Source organism: Chamaea fasciata, unplaced genomic scaffold, assembly GCF_029207755.1.
Source record: "Chamaea fasciata isolate MVZ Bird 193981 ecotype frontalis unplaced genomic scaffold, bChaFas1.0.hap1 SCAF_16, whole genome shotgun sequence".
In the NCBI taxonomy this organism is placed as follows: Eukaryota; Metazoa; Chordata; class Aves; order Passeriformes; family Sylviidae; genus Chamaea; species Chamaea fasciata.
Window position 1 is genome coordinate 14,342,670 of NW_027094101.1, and position 20,776 is coordinate 14,363,445.

The window sequence follows — 20,776 nt, forward strand, 5'->3', positions numbered from 1 at the left end:
TCTCTGCTGAGGATTTGTGTGACTGTCCATGGAAGGACACAGCTCAGGAGGACTGTGCAGACACAGGAGACAGTAGGATTGGGAAGGCACTGGCAGAGGCTGCATGAGACCAGTGCAGGGTACAGGCCTTTAAATCATCTGCCAGCACTGAGAGAAATCTAAACAGAACTAAGGAATGGAGTTAAAAAAAGATCCAGACTAATATTTTCTGCCCAGAATTTTCCAGGTAAAATCCTTTCATACAAGAAGCTCCAAGTCAGCAATAATACAGACAAATTCACTACTACCTAAAATAACATGACAGAGGATGGACTTTATCCTGTGGATCAGATGTGTTCTGTATTCAGCATTACATACATGTAAATTTCCCCTAACGACAACTCTCCATTTTTCCATTTCCTTTTGTGAATTCTAATGACTCAATAACAGCTCATTGAACATTCCCTTCGTGGATTACATCTTTATTGTAGCGAGCTTACAAGTGGTACTGTTTGGATGTGTAATTTATTTGAATTAAGGTACAATTCTGCAGTGTAAACCTGGGGTCAGTCTGCAGTGCCTGAAGAAATCATCATCCAAATTAACATTGATTGGAAGTTAGGAGGCAGAGCAGTGTCTTGTTCAGCACCAGAGAGCAGTCACTGCCTCGTCCCTGCCAGACTCCAACTCCTGAATTATCCTCTGCCTGTGGCACAAAGCTCAAGTGTTCCAAGGGGGTCAGGATTACTCAGGCCTTTCAAGGAGAGTGTTTACAATATCAAAGGGCAGCTGCTCTTGGTGAACCTGAGGGTTCCAGGAACTGATAATGGACTCTGCTGCCTTCTATCTTGAGATCAATTAGCTCCAACCAGCCCCCATTTCTCACAGCAAGAGCCTCTTCAACAGGGGGCTGATGCACACTTCAGTTTATTCCTGATCTCCCACCCAAATGAAGTGGCAGCACCATCAAGCCTCTCTCTAACTCTCGTCAGAGCCCAGGCACAGGAATCCCAGACCTGTTTTTTCACCATTTTTTACCATTTGCACTCCTACTTCCTGCTCCCCAGGACAATACTCCTAAGACGACTGGAATAAAACTATTTTCAAACATCTCCTTGTGGTGGGTTGCGGAAGAAGGAAGTGCAGGTGAGTAATTGTGCAGACAAACCTCTTTAGCAAGGGGGCGACAAGCACTGCTTCTAGGACTGCTCATGTATCAGGCTCAGATTCTTTAACACAAAAGAGCAGATAAATCATTTCTGGGGGAGCAGCAATGGACAACAGCAGCAGGTTTCACCTTACACATCCTGCTTCTCTGGTTTCCACAGCTCTGCTCTTCTCTGTGGAGTAACAGGGACACAGGAGAGCTCCATGCCAGTTTATTCTATGGATTAAGAAACTGGAGCTGCTGGTTTGAACACCCTGGTGGCTGAGCAGGAAGTGAGATGCAGGATGCAATCTCTGAAGTTTCCCAGGAGAAGGTGGCCACCAGCAGGTGTTTCCAGGGAATGTGGCCCTGCCAAGGGGACTCAGACCCTGCTTAACAGGGCAGGTTCCTCCTCACATTCCTCCTCACTCCTCTCACAGATGGAATAAAGTCTGAGGAACAGACTCAGACTCATAGCTCTCCAGGTCAGCAAATTAAAAAAAAAAAAACAAGGAGAATCTCACAATGTAGTGTCCTACAATGGAGGTTTCCACTGGTTTTGGAACTACATCATGCTCAAGATAAGTCCAAATGGGAATGGAACTGGATTTCCAGTGAAATAAATATGATCCCAGCCCCCAGGCAGAAAGGTGTGCAGTTTATTCTGAGATTTCTCACCTTTCCTTGGTCCTGATGTTTGACCCTGCTGCAAAGCTGCTGAAATGCAGAGTTGGGCCCATGGGTTATCCCAACATCAGAATCCTGCCCCTGCCAGCCCCTGCCAGGCCCTGCCAAGGCTTCTGCCAGGACATTTATCTCAGAGGGCCACCGTTCACACGTGCACAGCGTTCCACATCTCACAGAACTCAACTAGGAATTGCTCTCAGGCAGCCAGAAAACTGAGAATTATTTTCCTATTTAAAAACTCAGACGTTTTGCACCTGATGAGATTATGCATGTTTATGCAAATCAAAATGCCACTCTCACAGCTCCTTTTCCCCACTAAGTACCTGCAGCAGAGCATAAACCTCAATTTCCATTTAACACTACCCGCTTATGTCATTTGGTGCAGAGCACCAAACATCAGTCCCAAATAAAGAGTTATTTTAGCTTTTTCTTTCAATGCCCTGTTTAAATGTCACTCAATGATTTAAATGTTGATCTGTGGGGAAAAATAGAAATTGATCTTCTTGATCAGTGCTGTTTCAAGTAATCTGATTGTCTCCTGTTCTGAGTGAATTTCAAGTGATTTCTCTTACATATTTCAGACATATAATGTCTTTGTGAATATTCAAAAGGATAATGCAGGGAAGGCAGGAAGACCATAATATGAACCACACACTTGTTCATCTTCTTCCCAAATGAAGCTGGATAAAGAGGAGATGCAAAACCTTACAAGGCAGCACTTTGGAATGCACTAGATTGTTCTCATGCATTGCTTCTTCTCCACTGGAGTCACTGCACAAGAAATTCAGTGAGACAAGTTAAGAACTGAATTTATTCGAGATCAGATAGTTGTGATTTCTCTTTGTGACAGTCATCCATGGATTTCCAGCCATGATGTCAGTGAGATCTGTTACATCTCACCCTTCACAGAAACAGCTGCTGTCATGACAAACTCACCCTGGCTGCAGAACTCAGCAGATCCTCTCTGTGCTCCTTCCCCAAGTGCAGAGTATTTAATTTATAAAAGAATTAGCCCAGATTTGTAACAGCAGCAAGAATGAACTAGACTGAGCAACCTTTACATGGGGTTCATATCCAACCACAGCACCAACCCTGAGGCACAAGGAACCTCTTTACCCTTCAGGGGCTGCTGGAGGCAGAATATGAATCCTTGCACTGCTCAGAAAAGCCTGTAAGTGACTTGGGATTCAATAATTTCTTGTCTGATCTCTAGCTCTGTGATAAAATGAGCTCTGGAGTGTGTCAGACATGAAGAACTTGAAGCTGTGAGTCAAATGGCCCCAAATCTGGGATCCCAAGGCAGGTTTGTCACCCACCTGGCACAACAGATATCCAGATAATCCCTAGGAAAACATGGATCTTTGAGCACTGAGTTGATCTGACTGAGATCAATTGAACTGACTCAAATGTTTGCATTTCCCAGAAAGTTCTCCCACAGCTTTCATGGGAGAGAGTATCAACAGAGCCCCAGGAACAGGCAAGCATGACCTGCCTCAGGGCAGTTGCCATGGTACTGGCAGGAGAGTGCAGAATTTTGTTTCAGTGGAATGAATGCACACAGAACCTTTTCATCTTCCTTAATGCACTCTCCACACACCCTCCCACCTTCTAGCTCCAGCTTCTCCTTTCTGTGATCATCATTTCTCAGCCAATAATTTCTTTTGTCCTTTTCTCCTACGCTCCACTGCCCCTTCTCTTTCTGTGCGTTCCCTTCTCCCTGCTCTAGTTCTTTCCACATTTCCCCACTGGTTTCTGTGTCTCAGTGCACTAATACTGTCACCCTTGTACACTGAACTGAAGACCAAAATTGAAGCAACCAACAATACAGCAGCCTGGGCTTACTTTTACATCTGATATTCCATACAATTCAGCAATGCTGGACCAGGAGTGCTCTCCTGGCACGTGTAAAATGTTTAAAGCAGCCATCATTCAGATACACGTTAGTTAGAAGATTAAAGACTGTAACCAGCTGCTTTTCATGTTAACCTTGTGCTGGCTATTGCAGCAAACAGCTGCCACAATGGGAATGTTGAATTTAGTACTGAAGAGGGACAGTTCAGTGCAAAAAGCACAGAACCAATGGGCACCTCACAGTGGAGCAGAACTCAGACATCCCTAGTCATTATTATTATGTGCATATTCAGAAGCTCTGATAAAAAAAGAGTTTAGTGAAAAAGGGATTTTATTTGGGGAGGGTGGGTTGCAAAGGGTAAGTCACAACACAGTATGTTTATCTGGACATGCATGATTAATCATGAAGGACTGCTTACTGATAATCCATAGAATCAATCATGGAATGGTTTTGCTTGGCAGGAACCTCAAATCTCATCCCATTTCATCCCCTGCCATGGCAGGGACACTTCCCACTATCCCAGGCTGCTCCTAGCCCTGTCCAACCTGCCCTTGGACACTTCCAGGGATCCAGGGGTAGCCCCAGCTTCTCTGGGCACCCTGTGCCAGGGCCTCCCCACCCTCACAGGGAAGGATTTCTCCTCAATATCCAATCTAAAGCTCTCCTCCTTCAGTTTAAAGCCATTCCCCCTTGTTCTACCGCTACATGTCCTTGGAAATTCCATAATGATGAAAAGAAAAGCAGTTTAAGTAATCCCAAACTAAAGATAAAGACTGAGTGGCTAAGAACATCCTCACCCCCGTGTCCACCACTTCATGGCATTCCTCAGCTGAGATTACACCCTAACAGCATAAAACAGTCTGAAAATACCTTAGGAGAAAGCAGCTGAAGAGGAAAGTACTTCTGGGGTGTCCTCTGAGAAGCACAAGAAGGAATAAGCACATTCTCTCCAGGGAAAAGGGAAATGCTGAAGGAAATTGCCAAGTTATTCTGGCATTACATAAACTAATTCCAAAACCACCTTTTTGAACTGTATTAGTCTGTGTTGTCCTTTAAAAGAGAGGCATTCATTTATAATCCAGAGAGAATTTCAACCCCCAAATCTGAAAAACCCCTGAAAATTGGTTTTTTTAGAACAGCCAAAGTTCTAATAGCTTCTGTGTCTAAACACCCAAAATTATTCCATCTTAGGAACAGGGTAAAAATGAATTAACTGTGCTGAATCTTTTTACAAAGCCGAAAAATAAGACCCAATCTTTGAGGAGACATGGCTCATAAATCCCTGCCTTGGCACAGAACTGCAGGAAGATGGATTAATTCCATGAACAGCACAAAGGAACAGAAGGATAATAAAAGAGGTAAAGAAGGGGAAGGAAACTGCAAAGACAAAAGGCCCTTGTTTAAATTCCTCGGATCCATGAGTAAGTAGTGCATGACAGTTGTCAATAAGTGTGAGAAACCCACTCTGAAGACGAGTCATGTGTGGACTTCTGCCCTTCTGCAGGTGATAATGGCCACATCATTTGTATTCTTCATATATTTCAATGGGCTCCCACACCAGACAGGCAGGTGCTCAGCAGGAGCAACTTCATCACCAATTAACTGTTGGGCTCAGACTCAACACGAGCCTGTCAGTTCCTCTGTCAGTTCCTTTAGCACAGATTTCTCAGCCCAGTGCCTGGCAGGAGCCTCCCACTGATCACACTCCAACCACTGCTCCCTGTGACTGGCACAGGCAAAGGATCAGGACAACGCCAGGAGCCACATGGGGCTGCACACCCACAGCATGGAAAAACCACCAAAAAAATGTACACAGCTGCCAGCTCTGGAGGGGCTGGAGTGCCTCAACTGCTTAGTGGCACTTAATTAAAATCTTTAAATCACTTTGCTAATTAGGAGCTGCACTCAGGCCGAGGTTGGTGGCTGTGGATACTCAACCACTCTTGAGTCCAACTGCAGCACAAATCTGGCTCATTATTCAGCAACAGAAACAGGCTCTCAGTCAGAACAAAAACTCCTAAAAACATGGACTAAGTCAAGGAAAGGGGCCCAGGAACCAGAGCTCAGAACAGCACAGGGAGTGCTGGATTAATCTAATTACACTCCTGATGCTTTTTGCTGGCAAGCTCTTTAGCAAATACACAGCAATGATAAAAGAATTGCCTCATGCTGCTACTGCAGAAGTTAATTAAGATTTGTTTGGTGGAACAAAAGACAAATCAGGGCTGGGGAAAAAATCAACATAATTTTCAGTGTTTCTGACAGCTGGAATGAGTGTGTTTTAAAATAGATTAAATGTAATTATCCTTGTTATTTTTTCCTCTGTTGATGCTGAAAATGACACAAGATTATAAACTGTAGAACAACATGCAAAGCATTGTTTTGGAGCAAATTGTTCTCTTTTTTTTTTAAAAGAATGTAATAACCTGCAGTTTTGCTTCACCATAAAGTGGCCAAAGTGGAAGCACTACCTGAAAAGCAGATCAAGACTGAAAGAAGTGACAGACACATCCCTGTGTTCCAGGCTGGCCAGAGATTAAACCAAAATGGATTAAACAGTGCATCCCCTCACTGGTTTGGAAGTCGGAGTGCACCAGCAAGTCTCTTGATTTAGCTGGGACCCAGATGAGAATCATGGAATGGTTTGGGTTGGAGGGAACTTAAAGCTCATCTCCCTCCAGCCCCCTGCCATGGGCAGGGGCAGATCCCACCATCCCAGGCTGCTCCAAGTCCTGTCCAGCCTGGCCTTGGACACTGCCAGGGATCCAGGGGCAGCCACAGCTCCTCTGGGCACCCTGTGCCAGGGCCTCAGCTCCTCCCAGGGAACAATTCCTTCCCAATGTCCCTTCCAACCCTGCCCTCTGGCTGTGTCTTGTCCCTCCATCCTTGTCCCAAGTCCCTCTCCAGCTCTCCAAGAACCCCTTTAGGCACTGGAGGCTGCTCTGAAGTTTCCCCAGAGACTTCTCCACATGAAATTCTTCACCCTATTTCAGTCCCCAAGTCCTGGAGTTTGATTTTGAGGACTGACATCTCATAATGACTTCAAATCCCAGTTTGGACTCCAGCACTCCTGAATATTTGCCTCAAAGAGAGACACATACACCCCCACTTCTCCTTCCAAAGCCACAGCTTCTGCAGCAAAGCACTCGTGGCTGCCTGACTCACTGTACTCCTGCCCACAAAGAGATGGGCAGAGTCTCATCCTTTATACGTTCCAAGTATTTTTAGGTACAACTGATAGAAATGTGCAAAGCAAAACAGCATCTTTTTGTCACCAGTTTTAATACTCTTTAATTCTGCATTAGGCTGAGGCATTGTTCCCTGCTTATCCTAGGAAACCACAAGCCAAACCATATGGGTAGGGTCCCAGGAGTCTCACAGAAAGAAGGAGAAAAAAGAAAAATAAAGTGTGCTCTCCATATTCTAATCATGGCACAGCCGTGAATGACAAAGGCTTTTTCTTTGTCTTATTATCTTTTAATAAAAATCCCCCAAAGAGCTGAGCACCAACTCATTAACAAAATTCTGCACTTGAATTCATAAACAGTTTCAGGTAGCTCAGTTTAAAGCATTTCTCCTTTGGCTGTGAAGTCTCAGTGGCATTTGAACAGAAGGGATAAATCAGATTTTAGGCTTCACTTCAAGATTATGATTTAATTGAAGACTTTTTTTGATCAGGGGCAAGGATATGGTGAAGAACTGGAACAGAGAGCTAGAACTGACTTCAGATATAAGGTGGAAAAACATCTACAGAGACAGTGCTTGTGAAAAGAGGGGCTTGATGAGAAACAGGGATGAAGAAGTTGCCAAATCCCCACATCGGCTTTGAAAAGGTATTTTATCCCTCAAGCAAAAAATGCAGCAAAATATTCAAGACTTTTCAACAGTGTGGCTTTCCCTGTGTCCAAAAGGTGGTGGAGGAATGAGGAAGCATTGATTAACAATGGGTTAATTGGCTGCACTGATGAGGCCACAGCTCCAGTGCTGTGTCCAGTTGTGGGCCCCTGAGAACAGAAAGAACACTGAGGGGCTGGAGTGGGTCCAGGGAAGGGACCTGGGGAAGGGTCTGGAGCACAAGGAGAAGGGTCTGAAGAATTCCTGAGGGAGCTGGGAAAGGGGCTCAGCCTGGAGAAAAGGAGGCTCAGGGGGACCTTGTGGCTCTGCACAACTCCCTGACAGGAGGGGACAGCTGGGGGAAGTAGGGCTCTACTCCCAGGGAACAGGGACAGGACAAGGGGAAACGGCCTCAAGTTGTGCCAGGGAAGGTCCAGGTTGGACATCAGGAGGAATTTCCTCATGGAAAGGGTTGTTAAACACTGGAAGGAGCTGCCCAGGGGGTGGTAGAGTCCCCCATTCCTGGAGGTGTTTGAGGAAAGCCTGGATGTGGCACTCAGGGCTCTGGGCTGGTGCCAAGGTGGGGATGGGTCCCAGGTGAAACTCGATGGTCTCAGAGGTCTTAGTTCTAACTCCATGGATGCTGTGATTCTGCAATTCCAGGTGCAGTACACCCAGCAGCACTAAGATCCCAGGGCAGAGGGTTCACTCAAACATGTTTTCAATGAAGAACAGAAGACAGAGTGGGTAATGACAGTGAGAAGGATGACAGTAAAACAAGAAGTTGCTGGAAGCTGAAGGAAAGGCTGGCTGAAAGCACTGCAGTCCAGTAAACCCCTGTAGAAAATCTGGAGAAAACAGGATACAGATGCAGATTATCCATGCAGAGAATCACACTGAACTGACACAACTCAGCAAGTTCAAGGGAAGGCAGAATTCTGCCAAACAAAACTGAAGTGTATGAGGGGGAAGATCCCAGCACATCTGATCTCATTGATGTTCTTGGCTGTTTCCATTGGTACTTTGAGGAGACTGAAGAGCCTTGTGCTGAGAAACCCTTATACATCAGCGGACAACAGAAGTAGTAAGCACATCCATTGTAAGCAGCAAAAGGAAGATCAGGAATTTTGAAAACATTCTTCCTGAACAAAACCCAGCAGCTGAAAATGAGTCAGGGGGGCAGAGACTGGCAAGAGCCATCACTACACTGGGTTAACCTCATTAACTGAGAAAATGCAGCTGTGCTGCTGCGCTTGGCCAGGAGCAGCCACAGTCACTGGACTGTCCCTCACCTGCCAGTCACTCCATCAGCTCCTGACGTGCTGCCTTGGAAAAGGGGATTAAAACATTTGCTGTTGTAAGGCCAAGATCTGCCGGCTGTACAGTCCTGCTAAGCATTTCCAAACTGTCCTACCTCGAACATCTCCTGCTCCGTCCGTCGCTGATCATCCAGGAGCTGCTCCATGTAGGTCAGATTTCGGAATTTCTCTAGGTAAGTACTGTACTGCTTCTCCAGCTGCTTCTCAATCTTCTCATACTCATCCATGAAAGCAGGACTGGGGAGAGCAAGCAAAGAGAACTCGGTGAAATCTGTCCAGACAAGCTGTGGCTGCCCCATCCCTGGAAGTGCTCAAGGCCAGGTTTTATGGGGCTTGTAGCAACCTGGGACAGTGGAAGATGTCCCACAGCAGGGACTTGGAATGAGATGTTCTTTAAGATCTCTTCCAACCCAAGCCACTCTGTGATTCTAGGAGTCTATAAATATTGCTCTGTATATACAGAACTCTGAAATGCAATTTTGGATTTGCAGCTGCCCTTCCATGTGCACTAAAACAAAAAAAACTCCTGTTTTTAAGGTCTCACACTGCTTCGGAGAATATTCAGAGAATAAAAGCTCAAGACAAAGCTCCTCACTAAGCAATCCTGGGAATTACATAAAGCAAAGAGAAGGTTTTTGTGCACAACTCCCTTTTCCTTTCACATAGGCACAAAGGCAGCATTTTGGCCCCCTTAGAAGGCAATGTTACATTAATTATCCTGCTGTTCCATAACTGCACAAAGTTGGTGTGTAGCATGGCTGATAGATCATCTACTTTGCTGGGGACATACTTGCTACAGGAGTGTCCTGGGTCATTACAGGTTTAATTAGACAGGATGATGAAGTGAGGATGTCAGTACACCTCAGAGGTGACTGAGGCACCCCAAAAACCAATGCTGCTGCTCAGAGCTTCACACCACCCAATCCACCTCCTGCAGAGTGCTGCTGATAAAACAGATGTGAATCCAGGTCATTCCTTCCACCACTCCCTTGTCTAATATTTCATTTTTTTTTTTTTTTATTACTAGGTCAGATTGCAGATTGTATAAACCTGCAGGTTAATTAAGGGCCAGAAATCAACCCAAACTGTAAACCCAAACACTCTGAGACCTCCAGTATCTGAAGGAGCTTACAAGGAGGGAGAGGGACTTATCATCAGGAACTGCAGTTATAGGACAAGGAGCAATGGGTTCAAACTGAAGGAGGAGAGATTTAGAGGGGATATTGGGAAGGAATTGTTCCCTGAGAGGGTAGGGAGGCCCTGGCACAGAGTGCCCAGAGAAGCTCTGGCTGCCCCTGGATCCCTGGAAGTGTCCAAGGCCAGGTTGGACATTGGGGATTGGAGCAGCCTGGGATGGTGGAAGGTGTCCCTGCCCATGGCAGGGGGTGGCACTGGATGAGCTTTAAGGTCCCTTCCCACCCAAACCAGTCTGGGATTCCGTGATTCTACAGATTTTCTGGCAGACTGTACCAGTGCCCAGAGGATCTGATCCTTACAAGGGCTGCAGGATGAATTTTTTTAATATGTGGTGAACACCAGAAGCCTCTGGGAACAGGGAGCTTGCAACAGTTCCATCCTTTATGTTCACACTCCTTCCTGCAGTAGATAATCAGCTCATGATCTTTACCGAACACTCTGCAGAGTCTGCAGCCTCTTCTGGCTTCTCTCCAGTTCCAATTTTCGTTTCTCAATCTTGGCTTCCAAACTGGCTTCATCCAAAGCCACATTATTCAACATGTCTTTAGTCTTTTGGACTTCTTCCTGGAAGAGAAGGACGGTGAACCATGGCTGGCACTGGGATAATTAATTTTATCTTTCAGATGCTGAACATTGTTCTGGATAATCTCATCTGTGTTTACTCAAATAGGCAATGGAAATTCATTCAAAAAGTTCTTTTATGGCCAGGATAATGAACTAACTGGACATTTACAAATGTAAAATACCTGATTTTTTTGCCAACATTCTAAAAAAAGGAAAAACCTCACAGCTGTAACTTTAGTCTTCTTCTCACTGAAGAAGCAGTTGAAGGCAGGAAGAAGCCTATCTTTTGGAATCATCAAGGTCTTTTTGGATTTTATCTTAATGGAACCATTCAGGTTGTTTCCAACCTTAATGATTCCATGATTCTCTCTGTATTAACAGATGAGATATGCAGTTGTTTCTTGGTACCATTTCAGGGAATTTTAAGCTTCCATTATTTTTCTTTTCTCTTCAAGATACAAGTCAGTTTTATAAAGAACTTCCTATATCTGAATATCTTCATCCTTTCCTAAGTTTTGCTTTATCCATTTTTTTTCCAAAATCTGGGAAGCATCTTGAACATTTCAACATGTGCTAGAAGAACCAGGAGGGGAAGTGGAATATTCCAATTGATTCAAATGAGCTGAGTATATCCAGTCTGCTCAGGCTCAAGAAACCACGAGCATCTTTTGAGGGAGAGAGGGAGAGGGAAGATTCCACTGCTCGAATTCCAGCAGTGAGTGTTGGTGCTGCTCAGCTCCAACAGGTCATTCCATGAGCTGGGCCAGGATTAAGGAGCTGAGTGTGTGCCACTGCTGTTTGCCAGGAAGCCAGTCCCTCTCTCATGCAGCTCTCAGTTCATCAGTTCTACAGCTGGAGTAAGAAATGCACGTTATGAACATTTAGTATTCACAGAGGCTGTGTGCAGGAGCCACACAGAAGGGAAGACTGCCTGGAATCTCTCCTGAATATTAATTGGCTGTTTAAACCTGGAATTCCACTCCTGTAATCAAACACTTGCACTGGATACAGTTTGCAGTGAAATAACTGATAGGAATCCCTGGGAGTTAATTAACCTCCCTCCTCACACAGTGCAGCTGAAGGTTAAGAAAGTCAGAACCCAGGCACTGGAGCAAGGACAGGACAGGCAAATGCAGGACAGACAGAAAGCCCCTCACACCAAGCACCCCAGGGGTGCCCTGGCAGGATCCTCATTAGCCCAGTGCCAGCTCTCCTCACTCACCCCCTGTCCTGCTCCCAGAGCCCAGCTTCCCAACTCCAGAGGCACCAGCACTCCTGGAGCTACCCAGGTCACTCCTTGCAGCCCTGACTCTGCAGAGGTCACTGGGCCCACACAAGGTAGAAGGTGTAGATTTCTGTGCTGATTTGGGCAATTTTTATCCCCCCTGTAGAGCTTTTGGGGTGAAGCTCCTAACAGAGGCAGGGAATATTACTACAATCTGTTTTCCCCCACAAGAGGGGCTAAGAGCAGCTCTTAGATGCATCAACTGCAGCTGCAGGTGATGGCTTTGGCACTCTTTACCCCTGGCTGTTGATAAGAAGAGCTAATTTCTTCTTCCAGCAGAAAAATTATAATTTTACAATCAAATAAACAGTATTTTGCTTACCAGAACGCTGTTAATGGCAATTTTCATCACCTTCTCAGCCTCATTTATCTCCAAAGGTCTGGCAATAGATTCTGTCCTTGCTTCCTATGAAATAAAATGAACCAATATATTTAAACACTACACAAAGGAACTAATTAATGCAGAACTGAGAGTGATCAAGCAACAATGATAGGATCATCTGCATAATAAATGGGGTAGGATTTAGTGTTTATTCACCAAGGCTGAGATGATTTAGAGACCAGGAGATGATGACAAAGTTAAGTGAATTGAAATTAGCAGGAGGGAGTAATCAAGGCATCTTTTCCAAATGAGGTGAGTGCTGTGTCTGACTGCGGGTATTCTTTAAGGCAGATTTTTGGCAACTGCGCTGATTTTACATGTGGAGCAGGGCAGAGAAGATTCCATTACCTGCACAACACAACCCATGAAAACACCAATGCAGGTAAGAGGAGCACAGTGTCCCAGAAGTGTGGAGCTACAAGGACTACAAAGCCACCAAACTGTGCCAGGCAGGTGGACACTGAGCACTGACCTTTCCAGAGCTCCAAGAGCCTTTGGACAATGCTCCCAGGCCCAGGCTGGGATTGTGGGGTGTCCTGTACTGAATGATCCCTGTGGGTCTTTCCCACCCAGGATATTCCATGGTTCCATGAGCCTCCCATGCCCATGTGAAAATCACAGGCTGCAGACCTATGGCATTTCTCCTGATGAGTGAGTCAGACTCCTAAAAACCCTGCAGTGATCCTTGCTTAGAACCCAAAGGATTAAAAAAACCTCCCCTGTCAGCAGGTCTGGGAACACATGGGCTTGGGTGTGCACTTGTCTAATTGATGCCTTAAACACTGACTGGTCATTACATAAAAAACTTGGGATTAGTTGCTTGGCACTGGAAGGGAAGAGAGGGAATTTTGCAGCTCCATGTCCCTAAAACAATCTTACATTGGCAAAACACTTGGTAACAGGTGGATAAAGATGGAGAAAGTATCTCTCTAGAAAATATCTCATTAAGAACCTAAAAATGCTTTGTACACTTTGCCACAGGCTGTACCCGGCCCACTACAGGAGGAATTCTGGAAGCAGATCTGATAACTTTGCTAAGATGCTGTGCCAGACTCTCCAGATTGCACAGCTCAGCTCCAGCAGAGCCTGCTCCCTTCCCACCAACTTCAGTCCAGGAACTGCAGGGTGAACCCAACCTGGGAGCTCATCCAGCTAAAAAAATAAAAGCAGCTTTTTGTGCTGAGCCTATTCCTGTGCTGGATCAGGTCTCTGAGCAATCCCACCACATGCTGCACCAAGGCTCATTTTCCTGGCAGGAGAAAAGAAGAACAAACATTCTGCTGGGGAGAGTGACAGGAGTTACATGTGTTGGTGGCAGTGACTGCACACACCCCAAAGTGCTTGTGAACATCTCTCTCTCCACAGAGAAAAACAAACTCAAAAGCAGAAAGTTTGTTTGGGCAAAAATAAGATACAAATCATCTGTGCAATACAAATTCCCAAATAATTCCATAGGTAGATGTTTTTGGAGGAGGGTGGGGAAGAACAGTGTAGCTCAGCTGTTATTCTGGGAACATTTAGCATTTCAGAAGCTCAGCAAAATCACTGTTTATTTGTGAGGCCCTTGCCAGGCCCAGCCTGGTGCAGACACTGCCCTGCCAACAGCACTGGGCTCAGAGGATCTGTACCACAGAGCCAGCACACTTCAAACAAAACAGCAGAGAACAGGAATTATTGTCCTTTCCACCTGCAAAGAGGTCAAAGGAACAGCAAGGAGTGTAAGCATGAACAACTCCCTCAGCAACTCCCCTCCAGCAGCCTGGTGAAACACCCCAGAACATGCACAGGGCACTGCAATGGAGCAGGGCAGGGAGCTGATGGGTTGGGAGAAACTTCTGAGGATCTGCCCTTTTAGGTGGAATAATTTATGCAAGTTTAATGTCTTTCCTTCTTCTGTCTTCCTTCTAACAGCCCTGAAGTTTCATGTACACACCACAGTCTTCCACAGAAATCCACGTTGTTTTCCACAACAAGGTTCAGCCCCACAGCCACACCTGCCTGGAAAAATCTGTCAGGGAAATGCAGAGTGGTGGAAAGGCTGGAATTTGTATTTCCAGACTGTGGAATCAAGGTTAGACTGGAAAGGGAGAAGGTCAGGGCAATTAACCCCTCACACTCCAAGAGATGGAGAGGAGAATCCTCTGTACACACAGCTCATCCCTAAAACTCTGCCTTGGAATGGGCAGAGTAACTTCACTGTTACAACAGAGCCCCTAACCTAACTTTGACTCTCTAGAGTAACAAGTCTAAGCGGAAAAGATATTAAATATTATGGGAAAATAGTGGAAATATAATGGAAACATAAATATATTGTAAGTCTATCAAAACCACTGATTTTGTTTTTTGTGGATGTCTGTCACAGCTTCCCTGTGACACTGGGTCCTTTCCTGTTACCCTATGAACATTCTCTGAGAGGGAAGTCTTATCTTTAAAGTCTCTTTTCAAGAAGGACCCTTTGCAAATGCATCCCCAATTCCCTTACTGGGAATCTCTCCCCAAGAGCTTCATTCCCAGTTAACAATGAAGAGCCACTATTGCAAAACCCACTCTGCAAATATGCCCAGAGAAGTATTTTCAACTGGTAATGGATTTCCATTTTCATGGACCAAAAGCTGATAAAGCAGCTTCCAGTGTGCCTGATGTATGGAAAAATGGATGCACTCCTCCTCCTGCAGGATGAAACCAAGACAAGTTAATAAGGCATGACAAGCACACAAGTGACTGATGATAAATGGGGTGTAATATGTTCTGGTGTGCTCCAGGTCTAGCAGAGATTTCTAAACACCTTTTTTTTTTTTGTGGTAAGGAACAGAAATTAAAGCTTTCTTCCTAATACACTGGTCTTGCTGTGGCTGCCCCTCAATCTCTGGCAGTGTCCAAGGCCAGGCTGGATGGGGCTTGGAGCAGCCTGGGATAGTGGAAGGGGTCCCTGCCCATGGAGGGCTGGAACTGGGTGATCTTCAAGGTCCTTCCAAACCCAACCCGATTCTTTTTCTGAGTTTTTGACCACAGGTTAAATCTTTGTTCTCCAGGAGTTCTAAGCCTAATGCACACACAAGTTTGTGCACTCCTCACTGCCCCTTGAGCCTCAATCCAGGCAGCCCCACATCCCCTGCTCCCTGCAGACAGGGCCTTGGCAAATCCAGCTGTCCATGCAGGCCACAAAGCTCTCCTTTAGGAGTTTATTACTCAGGGAGCTCACTCACACACGCTGGGATCGCATTTGGCCAGTCCAGGGGATGGATGATTTGGCAGTTATATAGGAACAGGAAGGTTCATGAGGGACATTAATCCTTCTGAAGGATTCTGACCCTCCCCAACATCCATTTTCCCCCTCACAGCATTAAAGTCATGGTAATTGAGAATTTTGCTGCTTCCAGACTATGCTGCTTGGTTTCATGCTCATCTCAGCAGCCTCCTAAAGGTGCCCACAAAGACATTTCCCTACTCAGCAATGCAGAGCCTCCATCAGTGGCCCAAACCCTCATGTAAAACTCATGTCACAAGGAGGTCTGGGAGAGAGAAGCAACTGGAAAATGTAATTTTCAATGGATCAAAAATAATCAGAAGTAACCTGCATGTGGTTCTGCTGAGGCAGAAAAGGGAACTTTAAAGCTTTCTGACAGGGATGACTTTACACTGCTCTGTTCCCTCCCTCACCAGGTCCATCCATCTTCTGGCTCTGGAGTTGATGCCACTGTTTCACCCTCAGCTCACAAACCCCAGGATGGGCCTCCTGTGATCTTTCCACACCCTAAGAATGCTCACCTTTCATTTACTCTGTGCAAAGTTTGAGGACAGACTGCACTGGTAAAGCTTGGATCAGTCCTCAGGACTACAGGGGGTCACTTCATGGCTCCTTGGCCAGGAGGTGGCCTGGGATGTCTCCTCCAGACTGTGGCAAGATGACAAGGAACTTCTTGTTCTAGAGCAGAAGCTAAGCCTGTCAGTGAAATTCCAGATACAATCAGCTAGAAATGTCCTTGCCTGGGCACTGCTGGTTGGTTTACAAAGGAAAAAGGGGCAGTGTTTGAAGTGACCTGAAAGCTCACCTCGTTCCAGCTCCCTGCCATGGGCAGGGACACCTTCCACTGGACATAACAGGCCCCCAAAATGCCAGGAGAAAGGTGCCAACCAGTACTCTACAGCTGATGCCATTTCTTCAAGCTAGATGCTCCTGGGAAGGTCATACAAAATAAACTCTGACTTTAAATACATACACACAACTGCAGTTCTGCTTAAAGCAATCTAATATTGATTCAACACTGGATCACAGGTGCAAGGCTTAATTCTGGCTTCCCAATTTGCAATAAGCCCTCTTCCTCAAAGTGAGAGGTTAGGCTTGGGTTAGAAGCAGGACTGTTCAAAAAAACTGAAGCAAACCAAGTAATTCTCCAGAGTTGTGGCAATTTCAAGTTACAAATTTCCACTAGGAGTTCTCTGTGTGGCAGTTCTGTAATCAAAGCCCAGGAAATGAAAGAAATTCATTTATCAGCCTCCCTCAGGCAGTGTCTCGTATCCAGAAGTAACATTTGGCAGGCAGAAAAATCCTTCCAACATTCCCAGTAAAATGATTTTTTGCAGTTAAGTTCCAAAGAGCAGGGAGTGATGCAGCCGTCTCTGAAATCACATCTCCCTCTCCCCCCGAGCAGCAGCGGCAGGAGGGGGAAGGAAGGGAGGAAAGGCTCTTGAATCCAAAAGCTGGGAATAAAGAGATCCAAGTGAAACGTCTTCAGTGGCAAGGCTTTGTGCTGAACTAACACTGCCTCAGTTCCACAGCTGGGTCTAAATGCCTCTGGCTCTCTGAAGAGTTTAATTCCAGCCTTTCCCAGCTGAGATGGTAAGAAGATTCTCCATGACTCCCATCAGTTTGGGAACAAGCTGGTGCTGTGGGCACCCAAAACAATAACAGGGAGCAGTGCCCTGGACTTACTCCTTAATTTATCCTCCACAGAGTGGAAAACACTTCATGAGGCTGTTAAGAGCTTTAATCTACCAAATTCAGCAATTCCTTTATTTACAGGAGCGGATACAGGGAGTAAACACTTTGTTCAAGGGCGCAGACGGGATAAGTGCCAAGAGGAGCATTAGAAAACAAATCCACTGCATCGTCCATCTTCAGCACCGGCTAAAAGCCTTAAAAGAAAATATTATTTTCATTTTTTTCTTGAGTTTTACAGAGCTTCCAGCTAATTAAGAGGTAAATAAAATGAAAACAAGCCTGAGAAGGTCAGAAATCTTTCTGCCTACCAGCAGCACAGAGGCAGTTTTCTTCTGGAATTATTTTTGCTCCATTATCTTCCCGTGTCCAATAATTCAGGAAGTCTGAGCAGGGCAGCTTCCTGACAGGCTCCTGCTACTGTGGCCCAGGACATCTGGCAGAAGCAGAGTGGGAGGCACTCAGAGGTATAAACAGCCAGGAAATTTTCCTTTTGGATTTCCACTGTAGGATAATTCAAGAGAACTCTTCCTCAACTGAGAACAACTGCCCTTGGAAGTCCTATTACTGCTTTGAGCTGAAGAATGATTTGGACCAGCTCATCACCCCTCCCTTCCTCCAAAGGTTAATCTGGCCATTTCCCCCACCTTGCCATGTTTTTAGGATACAGAGCACTACCAGCTTTTCCAACATCTTTTTCCCAGTACAGAATGGCAGCTGTGTAGATCCCAGAGAAGGGAATGCGTAAGCAAGCAGTGCTGCATTTTGCCTGAGTGCTGACATTAATTCTCTCGCTACTTTTCTTGATTTGGAGTTTGACAGCCATAATGACAGACTGGTATTTTCAACTTCTTTTCTCCATTCATTTAGTACCGTGTAGGAAGACAGAGAAAGAAATCCAAACAAAATCTCTCATCCCCATCTCAAATCTAAATCAACCCCACCTACCTCATGCAAAAAAAAAAAAAAAAAAAAAAAAACCAAAACAGAAAACCAGAACTCAACATGCCTGGTTACTCTTCCAAAGGTAACTGTAAATATTCTGAAACTTACAGTTACATAGCAATGAAATGCAGAGAAAGTGCCCTTGGCAGGAAAGGAAATAATGATGAAGATGTATTTCAATATATCTTCAACAAGAAACAATAAAGATGAAGATGTATTTCTCCATGGATGGCATTTGCATGGAATTGGCTTTTCATTTAGGGATATCACTGTGTGGTACCAAGCTCATTCATCAGCTCCACTAAACACTACAAATCCCAAAACTGCAATTTCTGTGCTCCCAGATTGGACCAGCAAGACTGGAAGCTGCAAATTACCTTCCAAATGTAATGCTTAGATGCGTTTTAAAATAAAAATTCTGTGTCTCCAGCACTGCCACAGGACACCAATAACCTGCACTGTGCTCACCCACAGCTGGGCTAGAAACAACCCAGCTTCCATGGAACTCAGTAATTATATTTGGGATTTGCATCTGCCAATACAGCTTTGGGGGTTGTTTGGGATTTTTTCTCCCACACAACTTAACAACATCATAGTCTGAATTCAGCACACCCTGAAGGTTTTCTCTCTTCCTCTGTTGTTAATTAAAGATTCTTTTTCAGCATTACTTGGGAAGCAGTTTAAATATACAGAAGAACTGCATATTCAGACAGGGAATAAGGTATTTGCAAAGGCTTCAGAAAGGCACAGAACCACATTTCCAAGAAATCAGACCTCAACTCTTCCCCAAAAATATGTACATACATTTACAGCACTCTCTACCTCCAATAAATCTAACCCAACCTTTCCCCTAAATTCTTCTCTAGCTGAAATTTGTTTTCATTCAAAAAGCAATTTATTCAAAAAAGTGTTTCATGACTTGGTGTGGAGCAATGAAATTTATCTAATGTATGAAATTTTTCTACACAATTTTATACAAATTATGTACAAAAAGACTCCAACAGAGAAGGTAAAGGTTGTGGAGCAAATTAGAGTCAACATTTCCAAACGAAATAATGAGTTTTACTTCACTTTTCCCCAATGATCTTTCCCCAAAAGCTGCTCAGACTATGAAAACAGATCTAGTCAACCCATTAGTGCCAAATGCTGGCATTTCCTTTATAGTTCCTGGAAAATTAAGCCATCTTCACTTAGGATGGAAATAAGATTTATCATCAGTCTGTTGAAGCTTAGGTAGGAAGAGCTTTTATTTAAGTATTTGGAAATGAATGGATTGGGAAAAGAAAGAGAAAAGAGGTTCAGGGAACATAAAACACTGATGTTTTCAAATTCCTTTAAACACTATGACAGCTGTTGATAGATTTTAGAACATGCAACAGACTTCAGGAGAAAAAATGGAATAAAAAGCTACACCAGATTGCTCCCTTGCCCTTCAACAGCACAAACCCTCTGGCAGTGCCACTTAGTGTGAGCATTAATTAGCCAGGCACCGCCAGAAGAATATTACCAATGGAAATCAATCATCTGCACATTAAAAAGCAATAAAAGTAATCTTGGTTTAATGGCAACTAATTTGGTGTCTACCAGCCAAGCTGTACTCCCCACCCAAAGCCGGAATGGACTTCAATTCTTCCCCACCTAGAATGGGGAGGGAGGGGCAGGCAGAGGATGCCATTCCTCAGGTCTCCCGAGCTCCTCCCCGTGAAGGATCCAGGGAGGATGTGGCAGATAAGGAGAGGCAACTCCTGACAGGCCTCAGCACTGACCAGAACCCCAGACCCAACAGTGATGGAAAAATCCAGCAGTGTTTGGATTTAAGCCTCTCCTGCGATGGGCAAATTTCATACTTCAAGTGAAAGGCACAGTTGGGGCTGATAATTAAAAATTACAAATTCCACTGCCAAACTGGTTCCTGCAACCTCCTGACTTTTAACCTGAACCTTTCTGCTTTGCTACACACTCAAGTCTGAAGTTTTTTGCATGTACCAAACCTGACATTTAACAGGCCAGCCAAAAATGGGTCCTTCGGGATTAACAAATCACTAAAAGCCCTGGAACCAGCCCCAGATCATAAGGAACAGGGCTGAAAAGCCCCTTCTGAAGCTCTCTGGAGGCTCTCCCTGTGCTGTCACTGTCACCTGCTGCCTTTAGGCGATGCAGTCAGAGCTGATGGCACAGAAGGTCACCTTTCCCAGGACAGCATTTCCTAAAGACAACAAGTTCCATCTGCCAAACCTTTCTGCAGAACACCTGTGCACCTGGACAGCAGTAGTTTGCCCCATTTTGTGCACTCAGCCACAAGAAACACGTGCTCACTTGCTGTCTCTAAGAACTCCAATCCTTTCAGGAATGATACCTCTAAGTAGGCTTCTACTCTAGAGTTCTTAATGGCCCCACTGAGAAGTGGCTGCACTGAAGCACTTTCTCATCTCTTCATTTTCCAGCTCACGCTTTCAGCACACTCCATGTGTGCCTGGCCCTTTTCCAGGGCCCAGTTATAAACTCGGTGTCCTCAAAACCTTGATTACAAGTGACCAAACAGCACCCAATTCAAACCAATGCTTGAGTACTTTTAAAAATGCCTGAACTGATCTTTATTTGACTTTTAGCAGTTATAGGGATGCTGTACTCAGAGCAAATGGGTCC

At 45.0% G+C, this 20,776-nt stretch overlaps 1 protein-coding gene across 5 annotated transcripts in view; it reads right to left on the reverse strand.

Moving 5' to 3' along the window:
• The window catches only part of CLUAP1 (clusterin associated protein 1), a 56,688-nt gene that overhangs the window by 26,871 nt on the left and 9,041 nt on the right, over positions 1–20,776 (reverse strand). For all 5 annotated transcript variants that reach the window (XM_066198066.1, XM_066198067.1, XM_066198064.1 and 2 more), the window contains exons 6-8: positions 12,187–12,270; positions 10,446–10,579; positions 8,914–9,055 (exon numbers count right to left, since the gene is read on the reverse strand). In XM_066198066.1, the coding sequence (XP_066054163.1) occupies positions 8,914–9,055; positions 10,446–10,579; positions 12,187–12,270 (360 nt within the window). The remainder of the gene's footprint in view (positions 1–8,913; positions 9,056–10,445; positions 10,580–12,186; positions 12,271–20,776) is intronic.